Source organism: Anser brachyrhynchus (genome assembly GCF_964034855.1).
Source record: "Anser brachyrhynchus genome assembly, chromosome: 3".
Taxonomy (NCBI): Eukaryota; Metazoa; Chordata; class Aves; order Anseriformes; family Anatidae; genus Anser; species Anser brachyrhynchus.
Genome location: NC_137696.1, coordinates 43936285 through 43962242, shown reverse-complemented (window position 1 = coordinate 43962242; position 25958 = coordinate 43936285). Strand labels below are relative to the sequence as shown.

General features: G+C 36.3%; 1 protein-coding gene across 4 annotated transcripts in view; it reads left to right on the top strand.

Moving 5' to 3' along the window:
• FMN2 (formin 2) overlaps window positions 1-25958 on the top strand; it is a 188465-nt gene that overhangs the window by 97529 nt on the left and 64978 nt on the right. For all 4 annotated transcript variants that reach the window (XM_080585106.1, XM_080585107.1, XM_080585108.1 and 1 more), the window contains 4 exons: window positions 12279-12340; window positions 21686-21777; window positions 21957-22086; window positions 23061-23207. In XM_080585106.1, the coding sequence (XP_080441232.1) occupies window positions 12279-12340; window positions 21686-21777; window positions 21957-22086; window positions 23061-23207 (431 nt within the window). The remainder of the gene's footprint in view (window positions 1-12278; window positions 12341-21685; window positions 21778-21956; window positions 22087-23060; window positions 23208-25958) is intronic.

Below are 25958 nucleotides of genomic sequence, written 5' to 3'. Positions count from 1 at the left end.
ATTTTCTTTGGCTGATTTCCACTTCTTGAAGAGTATCGTTTACTTACAGGTGTCCCCCATGCTCTTCTGTTTAATCATGTATGTGGTTTTGAGTAGAGACGCTGGGGATATGGAAAGATTAGGAAAAGACAACAAAAACGTGCCGATCGCAAACACCAGCAGGCTGGCCACTGAACAGCAGCGTACCACAGAGCCGCCCGGGACCTGGCTCTACCCTCCCTTATTTTGAATTTCCCTTATTTTGAATTTCCCTGCCGCAGCTCTCCGTTGCCGCCCGTGCCGCCGCTGCCCACCTTCCCCCGGAGGCGCGGCGGGCGGCTCCGCGCTCCCAGCAGCAGGTGGCAATAGCGGCCCGCGGCGGGGCTCAGCCCGGCGCACCGCGGCTCCGAGAGCAAGGAGCAGAGGGGATGGTGCAGAGGTAGGGCAGCGGTTAGTTTGCTGGATCCGGCCGTGATGGACAGGGTAGGAAAGAGGGCTGGGAAACTGGAGTTGGATGTTAGAAAATCGCTTTCTACTGCAAAGAGGTGGAACGTTTAGTGGGGGAGCATGCTTTTTCTCGTGCTAGAGCCATCGTGCCAGTGTTCCTGGATGCACCTGGGTTTTCCTTACTTTCTTTCTCTTCTTTGTCATGCTCTGTTATGATCTCTGGATAATGAAAGATTGAGATTTATTTCCATTGTTCTGCTGTTCCACAGGAAACCTCCCCATTCAATATATGTTGCATTCTATTTCAGTGTAATTTCTTTTTTTTAGTGAAGCTGCAAATAGCTTTAGCTACTTTAACAGATAATATAGCTCAATGGTATTGAACTGAAGCAATATAGAACGTCTTTTCTAGTCTAACAGTCATCAGCAGACTGACTCTAGTAACAATACTGAAATAAATATAGGTGAAACGGGTTTTCGCTGACAGGGTGGCTGGGCACTGGAACAGGCTCCCCAAGGCAGTGGTCATGTCACTGAGCTTGCCGGAGTTCAAAAAGTGTTTGGACAACACTCTCAGAAACATGGTCTGATTTTTGGGTGGCCCTTTGGGGACCCAAGTGTTGGACTCAATGATCCTTGTGTGTCCCTTCCAACTTGAGATATTTTGATTCAAAAAAATGTATTTTTTTCTAGAACATATATATTTTGGTTTTCCACATATCTTTTGATTCTGTTGCAATTCTGGTCTGTAATTTTGTTGAGTTTATTAATACCAGGTCTTGAGAAATGCTTTGGAGCGTGAAAAAAGATGGAACTTAAACAATAAACACACATCGTTCTGCCTTCAGTTATCACAGCATTGTGATTTGAATTAGTAAAGATGTGTCATCTGTCTTCTACCTAGCCAAAAATCTTGTTGCGTTATTTTCATAATCCCACCATACTTAGAGCATCGACTAAATATCACAGGATCATTACATCATTTTATTAGCATCTGTAGCTCTTTAATACTGTAACTTCAGAATATTTGGTCAAAGACTTAACGTGCGTTAGTACAAGGAAGGCCATGGTATTCATCCAAACTTCAGGCTGGGCAGATGTGGAATATACCAGGCTACATCTAAACTGGTCTCTGTTGTGCCAAAAATAAAATTTTAATTTGATTTGGGGAAGAAATTAAAATCATATAACTTTATTTTAGGGAGATACTACCGTCTGACAGGTGGAAAGGAAAATTTGCTTTTGAAATGAAGCCTCTCAAATGATTTCTGTTTATAATTCTAGAGCAAGAAAAATTGTACTTCAATTTGTGATCGCAACCATTGACTGTACTGCAATTACGGGTAAATAGGGACTTGCCTGATTTCTGAATTCATGTAAATTTCCATATAATGTTTTCTAACTAGCTCTACTACTACAGATACTGATATCATCATGCACATCTGGCCAGCTTGAACCATAAACAAGGAAAGCTTGTTTCTGCATGTGAATTACTGCATATCTTCATGGTTAAATGAACTTCCACTATAATATATATTGTAAGTCATCAAAGGTAGCAAAGTTCCACGCAGATAAAATGATTTATGTTTGCTGATGTTAGAGAAGAGTAATGGAGAACTTCAGAAGGACCTAGCAAACACACAACTCAGCTCTAAACTTGTATAGTTTGAAAGAATATTCTTAGCATTTAGTCTGGCTACTAATAAGACAAGTCAAGCCTGCTAATTTCTGGCTCAAGCCATTAGTCTGGACAAATATGAACATTTTAACAATACAAATGATCTTGAGTTCCAGCTGAAATTCTGACCCTTCAACCTTTTGCTTTCTTTGAAGTTGCTGATAGTTTTGCTATTGACTTTGGTGAGTCTAGGATTTCATACAAATATTTTAAGTGATGGAGAAGTCAGTGTATCTAACAAAACAATGCTCAAAAGGTTAGTTTCGCTCACTTTTAACACTTAAAATATTCTTTACAAAGTGAACTAGTCAGATTAATTTAGACATCTTTTTCTTTTTTTTTTTTGGTCTGAAATTATGGAGCAATCTAGTTTCAAACATCTCTTGTAGGCATACAGAAGAACTATGCCTCTTAATTTTTTTCTGTATAAGCTAAATAGATTAAGCAATTCTCCAGAAAGACAGGTTCTTGAGACCTCAGGTTATTCTATTTCTTTTTTTTTTGTCTTTGATATTCCACCAGCTAGACCTCTTGTCTAAGTGAGACCTCTAGTTTTGACTTCTAGTCGCTCCTGTAGAGAGACAAGAAATCTTAAATCGGCCATTGATCATGAATATTGAGAGTGTAATCAAGACAATTCTTTGGGTGAGTTTGAGTCTGCTTAGGAAAGAGCAGCTTTCTCATTAACAAAACCATGTGGACTTCACTGATAATTAATATATATTTTTTTTTAATACCTTTATTTTCAGTGATGTTAAAGATATAATTGGCTGCAGAGAACTGAGAGCAGATTTTCATGAAAACTTAAGTTACTCTCCTTTTTCATAGTGCTTTTTGAACCATTAATTTTGCAGATGTATGTGTTAGTTTTTAACTGGTTTAGTGTTGACACTTAAGTCATTTAAAGCAAGTATTCTAAATTGCTGCCTGAACCTCTATTTATTGTGGGTAAAGTGAGAGCAGAAAAACTAAGATCCTGAGTGAGCTGCTTAATGTAGAGCAAACCTTTCCTGGACAAATCTATTTCTGGTATCCTTCCAGCTAACTTTATCCAACATGCAGAATGCTCTAGGATATACCCTTGCCTTTATTATGAGGGATGAATTGTGGTTGCTTCATCTCAAACAAGTGTAGTATCAAAAAATCAAGAGGTTCAATGATGGATTGGAAAAATGATTAAAGACTGGAATGTGTATAAGGAACATGAAAAGACTGGGGACTGTTCAGATGTACTCAGGGTCACAGAGCAAAGTAACACAATTCAGAGATCCTGCATTAAAAAAAAATAAGTTCTTTCTAGAGATTATGATGATAGAGTAAGAAATAAATGATTCTTTTTATAGTTTGAATAATTTAAACCTAAACTTATACTTGACTTTGCACTACTGTAAACCTAGGTTTCATCTTTGCTATTAGACCTATTGGATGATTATAAGTAAATCTCTTCCTCTGCCTCCTGCATTTTGTTTGTCTTGATCATTTAAAATGAACTCTCTGAAACATGAAAGAATAAGTTTACCTTTTTGATTATGGAATGGACTTCTCAGTGAGCCATGGCTTTGTTTATTTTGAGCTACTCAGATGCAAATAGATAAGGTGGAATTAACCCAAAAAAACAGAAAATTCAAATTACTTAAAAACAAAACAAAAACATAATTAAAGGTCTAAATTAGCATGTATCCTGAAGTGTTTGAATTTTTTGTGTTCCGGACAAGTCTTAGTAACTTCTTCCAACTGTATTTAGTAAGAGATGCTACCTCGTTCTACATCCGTGCTTTGTCAATCACATTTACCAACAGTAGTATCACAAATAGTCTGTGGAACTCAGTGATGTAACGTCATTGAAATAGGGATCAAAAAGAAGTAGGATATGTGGGTTTCTAAAAGAAAAGTCAAGTACTAACAAACACCCATGAAGCCCAAATTTTATTTCGTTTGACTCATGAATACAAAGCTGTACGTTATCTGTCTGAAGACAGATTAATACATGTCAAACCTATTGCATATCACCTGCAGCTGATCTGTTTTTGCAGTTTGTTTTTATAATGTATGCACTGTAAATACATACTGTCACATAAGCATCCTAAAGATATATTCTTCAGATATTCTGTTTTAGTAGTCTCCCCACCAAAATGTTATAGTTGATAGGTGTGACAAGTCTCCATTTGAGAACCTTGAAATGGAACACTTGTGGTATGATATACTACCTTAACCAGAAATTGCAAAAACATAGTACGAGCTGATACTGAAGTAAGCACCAATTAGCATCGCATTTTTTATAGCTGTAATTTTATTTACTGTAACAGAATTTCTTACATGTAAAATATATCCATATGTCAATGATTGTTTTATATAAAAATCTTGTTCATGAAACACTTTAAAAAGTACATTTAAGGGACAGGAATTCTATCTAGAAAAAAATAAAACCCTTTTATATGCATAAAACATAATTTAAAAAAAATGTATTAAATTGGTCTTATATCATTTGCATTTGTGTACTGTAGCAAGCCTTAAGTAGTGTTTTTAGAGTTATGGTAATCCTTTCCAGTTTGAAAAATCTTGACTCCCGCCAGTCAATCTTGCACTTCAAATTCACTTCCTGAAGACCAGCCCCTGGCAGGTTCTTTGAGACTGTTTGCTCTTCTATGCATTATAGTTTAAAATAAGCATAATCTGGTAAAATGCCAGTCTTTTTCAACCTTCCTATATCCCACACCCATGTTTTTTTCACCTGCCTAATTTAAACAAAACTTATCTAAACAATTAAGATAAGCATTGAAGTGTACTCTCAATAGTCAAATCAGCAAAACTCTCAAAACCAGAACTGAAATACAATCTCTCTAAATTAAACAGTCTACAATGGCAATCATGTTTGTATTTAAACATTTTATTCTGAAAGGATTACAGCATTGGTCTCCATTTTTTTTTCCTGCCTAGACAAGAAGGCGACATACAGAGTCAAACAAAATATATTTGTTCTCTAAGAACTGAGCTTGCGTACTCTTATAAACAAACTGTATAGGTGTATGAAGTCAGACTTCACATAATCAGTAACTCTGTCCTTAACGTTATAGGTAATTGTTTGAAAGGTATGTAGCTGTTTATATTAACTACGTATGGTTATATATTTTGTTGTATGCCTCTCTGTGTTTATATGTATGTTAAAAAAAAAAGCCTCTATTGTTACAATTATTATTGCTATGTTTTTGTAGCAACACTATAGAACAATAGAAAATACTAAATTCTAAAAAATTGACTAGTATTTATAACAGAAGAAGCAATGCAAAAAGTGATACCAAAGATTACTTCTTAATCAAGTCTCTTAATTCTGCTACACCAGATTTTGAAAATATACATTCTTTGTTAATTGATTCTAATTTTATTGCTTCCCAGAAACTTAAGTGTTCTTGAAGTTATATAAAAATGTTAAATTCTTTAAAACAAAACCAACCTGAAGCAACAGCTCAGCTTAATCAACGTCTTCTGCTTGAAAATTTAGTATGCTGTTCTGGCTTCTTACACAAGCATTAGATCAAGGTGAATTACTACCACAGAAGAACTGTGTGCTCTTTCTTGCCTCTGATCCATGCCATGTGTACTTGTCTTGAAGATCCAACCTATGTTGTGCTATGTGTACTTACCTTTACATTCTGAGAAGGTTGAGAGTATTTGCTAATAGGTAAACATATCACAAAGATACCTAGGGCAAGCAGGTAGGTAATAATATAAAATTGTTTTACTTTATGCTATTTCTGTCCAGTGTAGCTGACCATCCATTATCAACGTTATTCATTACCCTACCCGTTATCAACATTTTTTCTCTAAGTTGTGCAAGTTCAGGTGCTTCTGTTTAAAAATTCTTTTATTTTATTTAATTTCTGAGGATCTTTAAAATGTATGTATATATAACCATAATCCTTGTGTGTTTTGCTGGAGCTGCCATTAGCCCAGGGGCATTTTGTTTTACACTGCATTTTCCATATTCCATTTTTATTTCAAAGAGACTCATTTGAGAGTTAAATTTCTGCATTAGGACTTCTGCATTTCCCTTAATTGAGATGAAGAAGAATCCCAAGAGAGCAGTAGTAGTTGTCAAGTTTGTGGAACTATCACAGACAAAAAATGTGCAGTAGGCCTGTGTTAGGTGAATGATGCAAATAAGCTCATATGGAAAAAACAGAAGAAGATAGCAATTCTTGAAGCTGTGGTTTTATTATGTAACCAATTCAATGGCTTGAATGCAAATTTTGCAATTTAGTTGATTTTAAATAATATTTAGTTGATTTTTTTTCGATTACCTTGATATAGCATCATACCATCGTAATCTTTCTGGTAGAAAAGGAATTCAAGGCACTTTGATCTTCTTCTAACTCTCTCTTGGCTCCTTATTTATTTATTTATTTATTTTGATGAGAACATTGAGGAAGACACATTTAGTGTTTTTGTTTTGCTGCTGCTTCTGAATTGGGCAGCTCACCTGTCAGTCATTCTGAGGAACACGATGGAATTGTCCATGTTGAGGCTTCTGTCTGTTTTGCTAGTATCTGCATACATGGTGTTTTTGCATATTCTTTCAAATACGTGTCAGTGAAGGTTTCTATTCCATATGCAATAAGTAAACAAACCGTTTATTGTTGGTTTTAGTTGTTTGCTTTTTTTTGTTGTTGTTCGGAAACATTTCATATTTTAGAGCAGGCTATATATGGTTTCGCACAAGTTTCTTCTCTCGTGTCAGAATTTTTCATTGCTTAAGGTTTTGTCAGTGATGTTGGTTCTGATGTTGCTTCTACTGATGTTGGTTCTGACCATTTAAGTTTACAACCTATAGAATATTCTTGGAGCAGCCTTTTTTAATCAAATCCAAAATTGTTCAAAATCATTCCTGGGATGTAGATGGTCTTATTATTAAGGAGCAGAATTATCGGAGATGGAAGTTAGGAAAAGGTACCTTGGATGTTGTAACTTCTCAGTGTTCTGTAGTCTTGCACCTTAGAGTCACACAATGTTGGAACAGCTTTGAACCCCCTAAACTAGTGCCCCACCCACTATGGTGATTCTCTGCTGTACAAATAGGAGGTCCATCATTCAGTAAAGAATACTCAGTCTCTGTAACCTGCTGAAGTGATTCTTGCTGCTGTTTGACAAAGGAGATTTGAAGTCTTGGAAAGATTCTTGGTGTTCTCCTGGAGAATGGGAGCAGATGTGAATGCAAAGAGACAAAAATGTGCAGGAAGGAAAAAGGAGTGTCACCTTGGAGTGATACTGATGTTTTTTGGAGAGTCATGGAAAAGGTAATTGCGGTGGAAAACAGAATGAAAAATGGTGGTGGTTTGTTTGTTTTTCTCCCAGAAGCAAGGATCTGAGTATAGCAGGATTGGTTCAGAATTCCTTGTGCAAAATTGAGGTGTCTTTGCTTTAGCTACTGCTCCTCCATGAGGAGATAAACTGTAATCTGTAATCAGTCAAGTGGAATTTGGAATTGCTCAGTCAGCTTTGGTTGGACAGCAGTGTTTCTGGGAGGCCTCACAAAGAGGTCAGTCACTTCTGGATAGAATCCTAAGACAGAAAATCTTAAGAGTTTTACTTGGAAAGGCCAGAGAAGTAGACAGTAATTTGAAGCTTACTCTGAGAAGGGAAGACGAAGGACCAATGTTTGGACTGAGTATCAGTCTTCTGATAGTCAACTATAAGCAAGATTGTGCCTGATGAGAGTTTGACATAAAATTTGGATCCAAAATATTGTGTTAAGTCTTTTTCTTATTCCTGAAATTCTACTTAGTGACATATTTTGATTTTTGATCATTTTAGAAGGAAGAACCTGCACTTGCAAACAGAAAAGAATTTCCAAGTGCTGGCTAGCTATAGGTAGCAGTCTTTTCTCTTACAGTTTATGTAAATGTTAATATTGTTGGATTTAGATTTGTAGTCTAAGTGTAGATTTGCTGTGTCTATATTGGCTGGCACGTTTGTTTCAGTGGTAGCTGGTAGTTCACATGCTCCTAGATGTACAAACGATGTTAATGATCTGTTTTACAAAACAAACAAAAACAGAGCTACTTCCATTTATAGTCTTTCAGAGAATACAGTTTGCATTCTACACCTCCTTGTCTTCTCATGTATTTATTCTTCAGGATTATAGTTGCTGGCAAAAGCTTTGATCTCATTGGTGGCTTGGTTACGTACTATATTCTGCTGAAGGCATGTTAGTGGTGGTTATTCATTGTGTTGTTTTTTTTAAATGTCTGTGTTCCAAATTTTTTTTATGCATATGGGAGAAGGTCTCTCTGTTCTCTGAGTTCAGCATGCATCTGAATGTAGTCATGTTCTTTACAGTAATCTCTTTTTTTTTAGTAATAATATTATTTTCCTGCCAGGTGAACTTTCCTCCATGGTGCCCAGCCAGGTTTGCAAATTAATATTACTAGGAATACTAAATCTTTATCCTTTTGCATAAATTTTGTTAAACCTCCAATTTGAAACTAGTATCTAGGTGAGTTTTGTTATTGTGTATATGCATGTTTTTTCTCATTCAATTTATGTTGTAGAAGTACAGAATGCAATTAAAACTCTTCTATTCTGCTAAACTTTCTATATTCTTCTACAGTTGTATAAAAAAAGATATAATTTCTGTCCCAAAGATACCAGTTTAAATTTGCGTAGATTGTGACAAAAAAAATAAAAATATCAGGAAAGTTCAAGACAGAAAAAATATTCCTCTAACTATGTAGAAATTCTTTATTTTGGATACAAATCTTTTGAAATGTTCTCGTTTTACTCCTCTGCCCTTTATAGAGTCAAGCAACCTTTTGTGACTGCTCTTCAACCCTTTTTTTCTTTTTACTGGGTAGATTTGCTATAAACATCTGTTGACCAGTGCTTGCTTTAATAAATAAATAAATTTTGGTTTGTAGTTCCTTTCATTTTTATCTGTGCATATTTGTCTGTGTATTTGGATATATTTGGTTCAAATTTCATTTAATAGTATCTCTGTGTGTACAACTACACAAGTATATATAAATTATATATTATTACTTATATATTAATATATATTTATTTATGTATAATATTGGATAGTATTATATACATTGAGTAATTTTTCTGTATTAGTGCTTGAAACTAGTGCTGGTTTTATTGACGGTGGTGACAATACAAACACAAGAAAATAGGAATTAGCGGAGCTATTAAATCTTGAATGTAAAAACAAAATGCTTGAATTTGATTTGACTAAAATAAAGTTGTTTCTATGGGAGTAAAAGGCAATAAATATTCTCCGCTGCTGCATTATGAATGTAACCAAAAGACTGGATGATGTGCTGGCTATTAAAGATTATTTCATAGTAGTCAAGACCAGGGAATGGCAATGTCAACTGCGAAACAAACAAAAAAAAAAATCGCCTTCTACAAAAGTGATACGGGTGAACATATCCATTGACTGCAAGACTCTTAAACCCTTCTCCAGATGTTTACATCCAAATGTACTCTAAGTGTAACACAGTTCAGTAGATCTTGAGGGGGAAATTAATGTTTGTCTATATTTTTCTTCTTTATTTAGTCACCATATGGAATCTTTTGGTTAGATATTTAAGTTTGTTTTGTGTAAACATGCTCATTGTGTGGAGGGGACAATGGATATATTTAGCTAGTTAGCTTGGCTGCAGAAGAAAACATTGTTTTATCAAATTGTCTGGATAATGGAATTAAACATACAACAGTTGTGATTTGTTTTTATGAACAATCATGTTCTACTTTACAGTGCTGCAATATCACCAAGAAACGGAAGTTCATCTCTTGATTTCCAAAGAGGGGAAAAAAAGTGGTGAATATTGAAAAAATCCTAGTGGGATATTTGAGTGCTATTTAGGAACATATAGATCTTTATATATAAACATTTTTGTCCTTTTTTTTTTTTCACAGCAGGGACGGGGGAGGAGGTTTGAAACAGATATACTAGGATCTAATTTCTCCAAGTTCTTGTCTCAGACTGATTTGTTTTAAGCAGCTCCCTGAAGTATGTACACTCTTCTGCATACCTGTTTTGTTGAAAGTACACAGACCTGGCACCATTGTGTTTGCCAGGCATTCTCTTATCTCGTGCAAGCATTCAAACAAAAGTGTTCTATTGCTCCCTTAAGTAATCCGTGGGTGATCTTAACATTGAGCAAAAGTCAGAACAGGAACTTATGTCATATTTCTTAGTGCAAGAGCAGACAGTCTCTGGAAGGAAGGGCGATGGGGGTAGAGCAGGCAGAAGACAGCCAGTAAGTCAAAATAAATAGCTGAAGGGTTGCAAGTGTGTTCATATATAAAAACATTGTGTAAGCTTAAGAATGCAAACTGAGTTTCACAATGTATCCTGTTTTTAATAGAGCTGTTTGTATACATGCTTTGACACGTGTTTCCTCAAAGTAGAGGTCTCTAACCAATCTAGACACAGTTTTTATTTGCACGTGCGTTTTGGTTTCCTGTTCTCAAGGCAAGTTTAACTTATTTTAAAGCACATAGTTATGCCTACTGAGCAAAAAGAAATATCAAAAGCTACATACAGCACCTTGTTGAGAGGGCATCTTTAAGTCTGTTTAATAATTAAGAGCAGATTTTTGCATGCACCCCCTACCCCAAAACAAAATAAATAATGTGTTGTTTCCTGGACTGTTATCTGGTACATTGCTGTTATCTTTCACATTCTCTTATTTTGTGGTAAGGGAAAGATGGGGGGAAAAATGGGAAAAAGATAGGGTTTTGGTTTTTTGTTATTTCTAAACATTAAAAACTTTTGTAATTGTTTTTATTATTATTATGTCAGCCCTAAAACCTAAAAACCTAGTTTCATGCTTTCCTTATAGATACAGTGTACCCTGCTTAGTTTGAGATCAACACTACTTTGTTTATAATTTTCTTATACTGTAACTAAAACTATGTCTCAGGCCTGGAAAGGGAGAATGTGATGAGTCCCAGACTCAGAGTGGTATCTCTAAATGGTTTAAAACAATCAGAAACCAATGAACTTGAATTATATTGTCTGTAGTCTTTAGGTGTATACACAGAATTTCTCTGTGACAGTTAAAGACATGGATTTATAGGACATAATACCCTTGTGCTGGGTTGCTCTCACTGATCAACATTGCAATTTCTAGATGAATCTCACCTAGGGGATTATTGTACTTCCTGTATAAGTACATACACATACATACCACACATCTCATCACAGTAGAGGTAAAAAATAATGAAGGTCAAAATGGAGAAAAGATTGCTATAGTGTGATTTAAAAAATATATATTTTGTTACCATCACATACATTCTAATGCAACATTCTAAATTTCAACTTTTAAAGTCTGGATGAGGAGAGTTAGATTTATTTGTCTTGTCAGTGAATTGTCAGTGTGCTTATAAAAATATACAAAAGGAAAACAAAAATTACTATGTTTAGAATAATTCTTGCTTTGTGTTAGATAAGAATAATTCTTCGTTAGTTTGCACAAATATTACCTATGCCTCAGTAAATGTTCCTAATATTAGTGGGGAGGCAGGTTTGTGCTCCTAAAAGTGTCCCTAGATTTTATTTCCTTTGGTAAGGGGTAGTTAGATGGAAATCACTCTCTATGCTTGTTGAACCTGCTTTTTGACACTGAAAAAATACAGTATGTGTGTGGCGCCAGAATTGGTTGGGAACAGGAAAGGCATATTTTGTATCTGTACTAAACCTGTCGGCTTAGTGCATAGAAGACTTGACCCTTGTCAGGTGTCTTGAAGTTAACTGGCTGACTTATGGATTAATCAGGTTAAGACTGAAACCAACCAGTGACAGGAATGAGCTTTGTGTGTGTGCGTGTGTGGCTGTGGTGCAGATTTGCAAATTTTTATAATGCTTTCAGTCAGACCGTGAAAGTCTGATGTAAAGCTTATCTCTGATCTCTGGCTATGGCCATACTCGTGGGATCGTGTGTGTATGTGTTTGGGGGAAGGGAAATGAATTCTTTAACACTAGACACCTGGCTCTACCAGGTTTCTAGCCCATAGTCTTAGGAATGGCACTATTCAAGGCATTAATAAAGTTAAAACCCTTAAGCTGTATGACCACTAGGTCATAAAAACTATTGCTGGGTATTGTGCTCAGGCTTTCTTTCACAGCTGGATTATCATCTTGACAACTAATTCTTTTTTGTCTTTTTTATAGCTGTTGTGAACTTGGACAATTCTGTGGTTGACCTAGAGACCCTTCAAGCCCTGTATGAGAATGTGAGTAATCAGAGGAAGTCCATAAAATAAAGGAATACTGCAGGTCCATATGAAAGTATTGTAGGCTTGCATCAGTAACTGTAAGAAAGCTGTAGAACGTGTCTTATTTTGAAGTGACTATTTTGTCCAAAGCAATGAAAATAATAATATGCAGTTGAACTGTATTAATAGTCTTCATGTGTTTTATACAGAGCATATGTATTACTTACAGAAACGTGATCAATTTCTAAATGAGAAATGAGTTGTGCTCCTTTTTATACCCTTGTATGTACTTTTGGGTAGGGCAGTCTTTGGTCAATAGGCATCAGACCTTGCACTCCAAGACTTACCCTAGTAACTTCACTAATATAACAATTTTGTTCAATAAAAAACATTTGTTTTAATAAGAACAACCATTTCATATGTGGAACTGTAGTTTTAATTGTTATTTCAGAGTTTCCTCCAAAATAATTTCATCTCTTTGGAAGCAAAAGGCTTACTCTAAGTTAATGCAGTGAAAAGTAGGAGGCTTCATAAATGACTGGTGCTTATCATCAGAGTATGTTTGACTACTAGATATGCAAAATCAGGGATTCAGAATGTACTCAGGTATGTTCAAAGACTGGCTTTAGAAAGTTAAGTGCAAAACTCAATGAAGTGGATTTCAGAAGCACGTTTCTGTCTTCAGATGAGGCCAGTAAGCATTATTGTCTTCTTGGAGCACATTGCCTGGAGACATAGAGGTCTGGATAGGTATTTCCAGAAAGAGCAAAGAGGCTTTCTATTTACCCTCCAAAACACAAAGCTGTGCACAACAGAATGGCATTAAAAATCAATGTATGATATTGTATTGGACTTTTTATTTCCATCACGTTTTAATTTTAATAATAAATTCCTTAATTTGCACCTTTCCAATTTTGGGGGACTTTTGGGACTCTGTTTTTATGGCCTACTTTGGAATGATTTATTAATTTCTGGAATTTCTCATTAATGAAACACTTTAGGGCATGAAAAGAGAGTTAATAAGCTCTAGTCCTCTCTGAGTGGGGGTTGCAGGGAAGGAAGCTTGTGATTATCTAACAAGAACTCAGAAGCTCTACAGCTCTTATTTCATCCCTGAAGAATTAGCTCCCTCAGCACTCCTAAAGAAGATAATGACCAAATGGAAACCTGTCCTAACTATGCCTCCGTCCCACCCCCACAGTCTTTACACTTTAAACACTTCTCATCCTTATTCCATAGCATTTTTGAACAGTCCTATGTTATTTCTGGACAAACCTGTATTATTCTTTATTTTTCCTTCCAATATTTAAAGGGGGCCTACAGGAAAGATGGGGAGGGACTCTTTGTCAGGGACTGTAGTGATAGGACAAGGGGGAATGGTTTTAAACTAAAAGAGGGAAGATTTAGATTAGATGTTAGGAAGAATTTTTTTCCTCTGAGGGTGGTGAGGCACTGGAACAAGTTGCCCAGAGAAGCTGTGGATGCCCCATCCCTGGAAGTGTTGAAGGCCAGGTTGGATTGGGCTTTGGGCAACCTGTGCTTTTTTTTTTTTTCTGGGAGGTGAGGCTGGATCTGAGTGATCTTTCAAGTCTCTTCCAAACCAAACTATGCTATGATTCTATTGATTTTACATTATTTTTAATACGCCTCCTTGCACAGCTATATCCTGTTCTACACATTCTTTAACATGTAAAAAAAAAAAAAAAAAGATAAGTAATTTGATATATTACATATGCACGATTATGAGAGATTGAGTTGTTGGAAGTATGGAATAGATACTGCCCTGATGATCAGTTTTTTTGCAAACTTCACTCTTTTGTGTTGCATTAGACTTTTTTTAGTTTAAAAAGTAGTTCTCGTTTGTTGCTGAATATCATTTGTGCTAACAGGATATTTTTCAATCACTTTCTTAATCTCATCTGTAATATACTTCTGAACTCTATTATAATGGATTACCTCCAAATTTGCAGTTTGCTGAAATACCAAATGCTATTATGCTCCTTTTGTAATAACTTTTGCTAATTACCGAGAATGTCTAGGAAAAGTTGGCCTAATTGAGGAAAGTATGTTAGTTTGGGGGAGACTCAGAAAGATTGAATGACTATAATATAGACTTTTGCTGTGAATAAAAGATGTATCAGCCCAACTTTATCACTATATTTGCTTGGGTGCAAGAAAGCAGGAAAAAAAATACATAGTCCAATTCATTTGGAGAGACCTTCATCAGAGGAGCTGAATCTTGTTGCTGGATCCTCTGGTAAAACTGACTGAAAAGAAGCCTCTTATTTTGTCGTTGTTTATCTTTGATTACAGATTGAAAATACAAACAATCAGATCTTGGTAGCTTCAGTAATTATAAAAATACTGTTCAATTAAAAAAAAAAAAGGTGAGCAATAGGTGATTCAAGAGGGACTAACATGTTTGACTCCTCCCTTAATTCTCAGCATCATTCTGTGTTGCGGGTGGGGATAAGGTGCCTAACTCTGTTATATTGTAGCCATTAACCAAATTTTTAGTTCTTAGGGTTTATTTATTGAGTTTGATTTTTTTTTTTTTCTTCTGGATATTTAAATACCTTTATACTAGTTCTAAACCTTTCTATTTGATCTTTATGGAACATATGGCAGGATTTGTTTTACAGTCTTCCATCATAATGTATTTTTTCTTCCCCCTGATTGCATATGTCTGGCATGGTGCTTTCCCTTCTTAAATGTGAATGAAATCTGGGCAGTCTCCAAACCTAAACACACCCTAATTTCAAAAACCGCAGTCCCGAGGGCTCAATTCCTGTTTACTGAAGAATTAAAGTCTTGTTAAACCACAAAGTTACTGTATACATCTTAGTGACTTTTTATAAATGAAGAAACTCACACCCCACCAATGACCCAAGCTCTCAATAATTTATTTAGTAGTATTAACTGGTACTGGAGTTAGTGAGAAAGTCTTTGTTACTGCAGTCCTGTCTTGTACAGTGTCATCGTTCCCACATATGGTTGTGTAGTTTTCTTTATAAAGCTGTTCAGATATGTGTGGACAATTAACTATGTATTAAGACAGTATTAACAGGAAAGCCTTAGTAGATAAGGCTACATGTGAAACTTTAATGTTCTTTCACAGCTAGCATCTACCAGAATGGCCTTGTGGGCTCAGTTTTTCTCTGCATTTTATTTTATTTATATTTTTTATTTATATCTTATAAACATACATGTAATGCACTTTAAATTTGTGGTTTCTCTGCTTTATATACAAAGAACTCCAGTTTGGAGTCAGGCAACAGTCACTTAATAATTTACCTTTAATGAGCTGCGTTCCATTTTACCGTTTTATCATTACAATATTTTTTTCTGTTTCCATCTATTTTAGAAAGATTGGGGATACATTTATCACATGATATTATAAAAAATATTTTCTGCAGATTATAAAATTTTGATTTTTTTTCAATTTGCTATGAGGGCGGGAAAAGAGAAATTGTTACATCCCTACAAACTCCTTAAGATATATTTTTTTTTTCCAGGTGCCCTGTCTGTTTAGAGAGGGAGAAGGCAGATAAAACTGAATACGGTTATCAGTTCACTATATGTGTTTAACTATAGTGGTTATAATGAGAAATAAAATTATTTGCAGACAAGTGAATATTCACCTTGAAAACAAGTAGCTTCTTAGCAGACATTTTATCTGAAACGCCACTACTTGAAATCAGGTTAGGCTTAAGGCCTGCTGTATTTTCACTGTATTGTGAAAATAAGTATATAAAAATTGCTTGAAAACTGTATCAAAGGATTATTTCTGCTTTCTGTATTTGTTCGTTTAAAATTGCCTTACATCACAAATTCAAATCTCTATAATTTCATTTGACTCCTCTTACATTCTGTTCTATCCATATATTTAAAAGACAGCTCAGTGCTTTCAAAAACCTCTAAATGCCTTTTGTAAGAACAAAAGCATCAAGAAGTTTGCAATGTTTGCCTCCACTCTACCACTAAAATTCAAACCTTCTCCCCAATTATTTCTTGTGATTTTTTTTAACCAACGTTTAAAATGCTACATCTTAACATTTTTCAGCAAGTTAATACCAAACTTCTGATACAAGATGCAGCTTTAAAAGAATGTGATAGTTGCTATTAATGAGGATATCTTTGTATATCTGTTTCATTTACTTTTGACAATGTTCTTTAGACAAGTCACTTTTGAAACGTTACATTCTTTGAAAACCAAGCTGACCAAAATGCCAGCCAAAAATAAAAACAAACAAAAATAAAATATAAATAATAATAAATGCTTTCAAACTGATCTAAGGTCAGAGCTAAGGTTCTGTTGCAAGGAGAAAAGTACAGGAAACAGCAGATTTATGTTGAAAAGTGGAAGTATGGCCCTTACCACATTTTTGATCCTAAATAAGATTCATAAGATTCTACACTGGAAAAAGTGGGAAAAGAATTAAAACTGAAGCAGCATGTCTTTGTGGTCTTTCTATCAGATTTATGCTGCCTGATTTTAGATAAAATTAACATAAAATTCTGGTATATTACACTGTTCTGTTCTATTTATAAAAAAACAACTTGAAGGAAATAAAAAGCATTGACATTCAAAGAGGTGTTAATACAATCAGATTAATGAATTTTATGGGATATATTGAATGTTCTTTTTTGACACAAATGCTGGAGGGTAATACAAAAGCTCTTTTTGTATCTGTTCTCAAATTTGCAGATAGATAATAAACATTAACCATACAAAAATAAGCTAACCAGTAATAATTCTGAGAAATAATTTTCAACAGTAGTTGTGCAGAAGACTTGTCATCCTCATTCCTTTTCTGTCATAATTTAAAGTACCCAGAATTTTTATTTTGTGTGTTATACTTTGTTTATACTTAAAAAAAAAAAAAAAATGTAATTAAAAAAAAATGTTAGTAGGGAAACTCACTTATTTTTGGAGGATTTTTTTTTTAAGCATAAATTGAATAAGTGAGGGTTTTTTAAGTCTAAGTTGACTTAAAAGGGGGGGGGGGGGGGAAGGAGGAGCAAATGATGTTATGTATCTTGGCTTTAGAAAGGCCTTTGACACTGTCACAGGGTATTCTAGAAAAGCCTTATCTAATGGAAGATAAGCCCAGTTGGCTCTTCCAAAGACTGGGTGAAAAGCCACTTAGAAAAGTGTGTTCTGACAGTAGATCACAGGAATTCCTTATTAAATGAAACAATACATTGATGGTGGCTCCTCATCTTTCTGGTAAGAGTTTGGAGCTATGCAATATTTTTATTTAAGTCTTATATTCATATACGTTATAATGTTTTTAAAATGTTTTCATATTCAACAGCAGCATAAAGTAAGCCTGAAACAGTTCTATTTTGAGTATTACGCTTTGATTAAAGAAAGGTGGGTCAGTAACTAATAGAGCAGAGTAAAACACTGATTTTAAGCTAAGACCATGATTTACTAGTCAAAACCTGAATGTAGTGTAATTGTTCAGAGTAAAACATGTTTGGCTGAGGACATACTCCTGTGTTCTTTGCAACAGGAGAAATAGTAAATTGCAGTGTGGGAGATTTAGATAAGATATTAGGAAAAGTATTCCAGGGATGAGGATAGCAGAAAACACTGGCTGTTGGAGAGGTTTTGGATTCTTCCACCTGCAGCTTAGAAGACAGGGAGCAGTAATATCTGTCAGAGATAACAGAAGTTCTGATATTGCTTGGGCAAGGGGGATAGAGTGGATGATACTGTGACAAAGAGGTGATCTTTGAGTTGACCTCAGGAGTTAAAAATATATTGTCCATATATTTCCTAATTTTAAAATGTCTAGTGATCAATGCAATACTTTAGGAGAATCTATTGTTTTAGTTTGTTTAATTTAAGTGGCTATTGTAAAAAATGGAGTAAAGCATTGTATCTTACATTTGATTTCAAACCCATATATGTATATGCATGTATATGTCTATTATTTTTGAATAAAATATAGAAATTTTGTTAAAAAACTGTTTGTTTAAATAGCTTTGGAAGTTTTCAGGAACTATAGTAAGTTAGCAATAGTACTTAATATATATTTAAGTATCTTAAGTGATTTATTGAAAGTTACTTAAATGAATGCATAAAACAGAAGTAATTTTTAATACACAGTCATAGCTTTAGTTTTTCCATTAATCTTACTTGTCTTGTATTTGATTTCCACCTCTTGCTTCTCCCCCCTGTGACTGGGCATGTCTAATTCTTCCTTTTTGTCAGGATTAACAAAATAAACAGTAACATAGTAACAAAATAATTTTCGTGTGGAATTCTAAGGATAAAATTATCATACCCAACTCACTCATTTCAGACTGATTATGGTCACCTTCGTTACACTATAGCTTTGGAGTCTGTTCAGGCCTATCAGAAAGCTTTGTGGGTCAGAGTTAACTCTGACCATTAGAGTCCCTTCTACAGAACTGTGTGAGACCTCTAAGAAGGAAGAAAACTGCTCATTTGTTTAATGCACTGGCAAAGGATTAGTTGTGTTTCCCCCAAGTTTTTGGAAGGAAATCTCTCTGTCAGAGCTTTGTAACACCGAAATCTTAGAATGCCATTTTCTTGGAAGATTAATATTTCTAGTAAGTTTTTTTTTTTATCATCAATTACCTATTGTTAGAAGATAAACCCTTTAAGGCAATAGTTTTTCCTTCTTTTTGGTTATTCTTTAAAGTTGCATACTGTGAATACAGATAAAACATGATACTGTTGACTGTGAGAATGTGCTCTAAGTATAGCTACAACATTATGGTGTTTCCAACATGAAGGATAGATGCCACTGCTCACAGATTTGGATTCTCTTACTGACCTCAAACAGTCCTCTGCTAACAGGTGACATAGATTTCAGTATGCAGCTACTGCCTTTGAATAAATAGTATCCATGTTGCTTCCCCTGTACTTCTAAAATATATGGATGTAATCCTTTGACAGGCAGGAGAAATGAAGTTATGATGCAAGAAAAGAGTGTTATGTATTGGGCCTGGAGCCAAGACTATTAAATCTAGAACTAATGCTTGTTTGTTTCAGTCCTATAGAGAGACATCTTTCCTAATCCTCACCCCATGTCCAGATGGGTCTTCTAAAATGTCTGAATCCAATTTTTAGACCTTAGTATCTTAAAAAGCTCCTTCTCCTCAGGATGAATTATACAAGCAAAAATTACTACTGTAATTATATTCCTATATCCTATGCCTACCTCGAAAGAAACAATACCTAGAACAGTGCCTTTGGAGGATGAATCCCCAGGTTTGTTTGATATTGGGGTATGTGTAAAGTAGTGTAAGACTAGCTCTTAAGAATATGACAGATAGGATAGATTGAGGAAGGATTGAGCAAGTCAAGGGAAATTATTATTCCCCTCTCCTCAGCACTGGTGAGCCCCAATCTGGGGTGACATGTCCCGTTCTGGCCCTCCCCAGTGCAGGTGACCTGGACATGGAGCAAGTCTAGCGCGCAAGTCTAGCGCAGAGCCACAGTGGTGATGAAAGGCATGGAGGATCTGTCATACAAGAAGAGGCTGAGAGAGCTAGGGGTAAGCTTGGAGGAGAGAGAGCTCAGGGAGGTCTTACCCAGCATATCTAAATACCTAACTGGGTAAGAGGGAGTAAAGAACAGAGATAGACCAGTAATGCCTAGTGTGGCAATGGGCCACAAAGGCAATGGGCCTCTTGAAATTTAAATGATGGAGACTTCATTTAGAAATGAAAATACCATTTATTTATTTTTTTTCTGTAAATGTGACACTGGAACAGGCTACCTAGAGAGGTTGTGGAGTCTCCATCCTGAGAGATGTCCAAAACCTGACTGAAGTATTGAGCAATCTGTTCTAGCTGCCTCTGCCTTGTGCCAGAGGGTTGGACTAGATGCTCTCCAGAGGTCCCTTCAAACCTCAACTGTTCTGTAATTCTGTGATACAGATACTGCTACCATTATAATATCATAGCATCAAGAACAAATTTTATTGGGGGGCGGGGGGGGGGGAGTTGCTTGCAATATCAGTTGGAGCATTTCATAGATGAGATCAGACTAGTTTAGAGAAGATGACCCTTGAAAAACTTCCACAGGAACACTGGCTAAATACTAGGATGTATAGTACTTGAGACAAATGGTCTTGTTGACATTTCCAGACTTATTGGATTGATCAGAGAAACTGAGGCATCTTTCTGTTTCACGTAAGGATTTTTTCTCCCTTTTCACATGAGATGTTCAACAACCTCAGAAGAACTGTCCAAACCTGACTTTCTAGTTTCAAATTGCTGCTGGAGCCATGGCAGTATGATTTTAGATAGTTCCCTAATTCTTCTAATCATGCAAAATCAGGCAAGACAGAATGCAGGTGCAGCCGATCTTTTGCTTTGGCATTAAGTAGTTAGAACGCCATTTTCCACTGTTGTCTTTGAGTTCTGTGGTGGAGTAAGTTCAAAAACATATGCAGTGTTTTCTTAAAGGAATAAATATAGATATATTTCCTACTTTTTCTTACGTTATTGCACAGATTCGTGTTTTGACTCTATTTTTAAAACCACCATGGATGTCAAAAGAAGGGTCAGGAGGAGAAATTTCTTTCCGCTTCTATTCCTTTCCATGATATTTGATTTTCCAGCACTGTAACTGGAAAGAAAAAATAATTTATTTGTATCATGGAGCATGGAAAGAAGTGAAGCTCTGTTTCTTTTGATTTAAATATTGAAGAGACCACAAAATGTACCACAGAGTTCTCCAAGATACTAGACAGCTTACATATAATTGTTTTGGCTTATTAAGATACAAAATGAAAATAATTTTGCTCCATAGAAGTATGCAGTAGTTCTCATGTATTGTGGTATATATGATAGCTCCATTATAAATCAGTTAATTGCTGTTATTCCGTAGCTTTCTCCAAATACAAAATAAAGTTTTAATTGCAGTAAGCAATGCAAACATTTTCATTTAGGTGGGCTTGTTTGTTTGTTTTAAGCAGTGGATATTATTTAAATATATTTAAAAATCAGATTGCATGCAAATGCAACCCAACAGACTTGGAAAGAAAAACACATCTCAAGAAGAAAGTTCTTTGATCCGAGGGTTTTATAAACAGTCAAAGAAAAGGGAGTGGGGACAGAGATTATTCTCAGTACATGGTTGAATGAATAAATCTTTTACAGATTATCAGTAATCAATAAAATTATATGGAAGATGTTCTGTCTTCATTAATGTATTTATACTTAAAATCACTCCATGGACTAAGTAGTTTTACTATAAGCAGATACCAGAAAGAAAAAAAAAATCCATAAATGAGATTAGTGACAAGGGCATCTGTTTGTGCTTTTTGACTGGGTTTGTAAGTAACACTTTTTAATTACTTTGTTTGTTTATTCCAGAGAGCACAATCGGATGAATTAGAAAAAATAGAAAAGCACAGCAAGGCATCTAAGGAAAAAGAAAATGCGAAGTCTTTGGATAAGCCAGAACAGTAAGAGCATACTTGGAAAATAATTCTGTTTACTTCAGTAAAAGTTGCGTGTTGCAGTAGACTAGCTATACATGTTATAATAGAAAAGAAAACAAAAAGCAGAACAAAACAACAAAAAAAGCCCAGCCTCTGAATGTACTGACATTGGCTCAAAATGTTTTCTTTATTTGTTCCTACAGGTTCCTCTATGAACTCTCACTAATTCCCAACTTTTCAGAACGTGTATTTTGCATCCTGTTTCAGTCAACATTTTCAGAAAGCATTTGTTCAATCCATCGCAAACTTGAATTGTTACAGAAACTGTGTGAGGTAGGTTGTGCTCCATAAAGAGGTAGAGCTAAATTTTTGATATTTAATCTTGTTAAGTTGTACTCATATTTCAAAAGTTTTCTCTTTATTTACTTTAAGTGCTCATTAAATCTGAAGGATAGCAGTCCTGCAGAATAGAACATTTTATGATTGTACTTCAACATCAAAGCAAATTTTAAGATTCAGTTTTGGTACTGAACTATATCATATTGTTGCCATCAATGCATGTCAGCCTCTGGAAAACAGTGCACCGTCTCCTTTTGTCAAAGCAAAATCTTTCTTCATAGTGACTGTGTCATTCCTTTCCAAAAGAATACCAGTTCAGTTCACCTTGTGTTTGCTTGTATTTTGGAAGCACAAATAAATTATATTTCCAAGGTCTAAAATGATTTAGAGATAGCAATGTTGACTCTAGCTGGAAGAGATTCCTGTAATTTAGTGATCCCCCGCAAAAACAAAACCGCCAACAACAAAAAGAAACAAAACACTACATGGCTTTAACAAGCAGACCTTTATCAGTACTTTAATAACTCAAAACCATTTTAAATGATGTTTACTTGTTTTACCACTTATTTTGTCTGTTTGTTTTAAACTAAATGTTTTAGTTATTCTATATGGGTGTTTTAGGGACTTATTGCAGAACCCTTTCCTGAATAAAATAGATCATTCCTGTCAGCACCAGTTAAGAATTTACTGTTTAATTTTTCCCAGATGATCACCTCTCATAATACCATATAGCTTTCCTATTTTTTTAAATAAATATCTTAATTGGAGATATTTTTTTCATTCACAATATGTTGGTAATATTCTACATCTTTGTATTTCACCAGAAGATTATTTCCTATATTTGAGCCTTGATGTAAGTATTATTTCTAAACAGTGTCCACAAATCTGCTTAAAAACTGTTGCCAGTTATACTGGTAACAGTAGATATTACTGAGATTTTTGAGAACTGTTTCTCTTCTGTTTTATAGACACTGAAAAATGGATCAGGAGTAATGCAGGTCTTGGGTTTGGTTCTTGCCTTTGGAAATTACATGAATGGTGGAAACAGGACAAGAGGACAAGCTGATGGGTTTGGACTAGATATCCTGCCAAAACTGAAAGATGTCAAAAGCAGTGTAAGTTGATTTTAGACTTCCTGTAGGCCTTACAATGTTAAATTATTTCCAAAAATTACTCTTTCTCTATTTCTAAATAAAAGATGTGAAACCTAGGCATATCAAAGGGAACAATTTTGTTACTGTACTTAGCTGACTGCACTCCTAGAACTGAATGTATTTCCATAGCCATTTGGAAATGAACTATTTCTTTCACTTACAAACAAAAATATTTTAAATTGTCTTAGTTCCTAATCTGATATGTATTTGACTTTTGGTATACTGTATAGTCTCATTTTTTTTTGCATTCACAAGCAATGATCCTTACTCTTAAAAGGTTTATTGCAGAAGTAGAAACAGTTGAATCACAACTTTTTTTTCGGTACTGATTCAAAATTTTTGTGAGAAGTAGTAGTTGCTCCCGAAAGTAGTTGATTAGACATCATATTTGTTATAATACAAAATTCATCCTTTGTATATATCATGATTACATAGTATGCATTTCACATTAGACCATGGATCCAGATGAGTAAAGTACAATCACAAGTACTTGTTGATTTAAAATTCATCTAGTACAGTTATATGGGTAAGGAGAATGCTGAGTAGTCTTGTCTCTCTTGCGCAGTGCTAGACTGAAGCTTGTGTGTTACCAGCACTTTTTGGCTTTGGTTATTCGTACTGGGGTTGTGTTAAAAGCTTTGCTTCTGTTTACAGGGAAACAATTATCTTTGAGTCTCTATGTCTATGATGAAAAGACCCATCTGAATGTGGACAGTGGTATGAGAATGGTTATAGTAATAATTCTTAAGAATTTAAATTGGCCCCTACATCTATCTAGTGAATCATTGTCAAGATCTCCTGTTCTGAAAGTGGCAGAGAAAGAAGAGTTTGTTTCCCTGCTTCCTCATTTCCTAAATATACATGCTTTAGCTTTTGTGTAAGGTAATGTACTCAGAATGTTTAACCATATCAACTACTTTCCTCTAAAAGTGCGAAGGAACTTCATTCTGGTGCACTTGTTTCTTCAGCAAGCCAAGAGTGGTAATGTGAATGACGCCATAGTAAAGACCGTATAGGACAATTTACTTTAGCAGAAACTTTATGGTGTACATCACCAGTTTTAGAACTTGGATCAGCAGAACGTTTAGGCTGACTAAATTTGGTTTGGTGGCTCAAGTCTTAAATACTTAATCTGCTGGAAATGTTCACAGATTTCTAGGTTGGAAGAGACCTCAAGATCATCGAGTCCAACCTCCGACCTAACACTAAGTACTCCACTAAACCATATCGCTAAGCTCTACATCTAAACGTCTTTTAAAGACCTCCAGGGATGGTGACTCCACCACCTCCCTGGGCAGCCCGTTCCAATGCTTAATAACCCTTTCGGTAAAGAAGTACTTCCTAACATCCAACCTAAAACTCCCCTGTCGCAACTTTCGCCCATTCCCCCTCGTCCTGTCACCAGGCACGTAGGAGAACAGACCAACCCCCACCTCTCTACAGCCTCCTTTAAGGTAACTGTAGAGAGCGATAAGGTCGCCCCTGAGCCTCCTCTTCTCCAGGCTGAACAATCCCAGCTCCCTCAGCCACTCCTCATAAGACTTGTTCTCCAGACCCCTCACCAGCTTGGTCACCCTTCTCTGGACTCGCTCGAGCACGTCCATGTGCTATCGAGGGGCCCAAAACTGAACACAGTACTCAAGGTGCGGCCTCACCAGAGCCGAGTACAGGGGCACAATCACTTCCCTAGACCTGCTGGCCACACTGCTTCTTATGCAAGCCAGGATGCTGTTGGCCTTCTTGGCCACCTGGGCACACTGCTGGCTCATATTCAGCCGACTATCAACCAACACTCCCAGGTCCTTCTCGGCCAGGCAGCTTTCCAGCCACTCATCTCCCAGCCTGTAGCTCTGCTTGGGGTTGTTGCGCCCCAGGTGCAGGACCCGGCACTTGGCCTTGTTGAACTTCATACAGCTGACCTCAGCCCATCGCTCCAGCCTATCCAGATCCTCCTGCAGAGCCTTCCTGCCCTCGAGCAGATCGACACACGCACTTAGCTTGGTGTCATCTGCAAACTTACTGAGGGTGCACTGGATGCCCTCATCCAGATCATCGATAAAGATATTGAAGAGGACCGGCCCCAGTACCGAGCCCTGGGGGACACCACTAGTGACCAGCCTCCAACCAGATTTGAATCCATTCACCACAACTCTCTGGGCCCGGCCATCCAGCCAGTTTCTAACCCAGCGAAGCGTACGCCAGTCCAAGCCCCGAGCAGCCAGTTTCTTGAGGAGAATGTTGTGGGGAATGGTGTCAAAAGCCTTACTGAAGTCAAGGTAGACCACATCCACAGCCTTTCCCTCATCCACCAAGCGTGTCACTTGGTCATAGAAGGAGATCAGGTTTGTCAAGCAGGACCTGCCTTTCATAAACCCATGCTGACTGGGCCTGATCACCTGCTTGCCCTGCAAGTGCCGCGTGATGACCCTCAAGATAATCTGCTCCATGAGCTTTCCTGGCACTGAGGTCAAACTGACAGGCCTATAGTTCCCTGGGTCTGCCCTGCGGCCCTTCTTATAGATGGGCGTCACATTGGCTAGCCGCCAGTCAACCGGGACCTCCCCCGATAGCCAGGACTGCCGATAAATGATGGAAAGCGGCTCGGCCAGCTCCTCCGCCAGTTCTTTCAGTACCCTCGGGTGCATCCCATCCGGCCCCATCGACTTACGCACATCCAAGCTCCGTAGCAGGTCGCCAACCGTTTCCTCATGG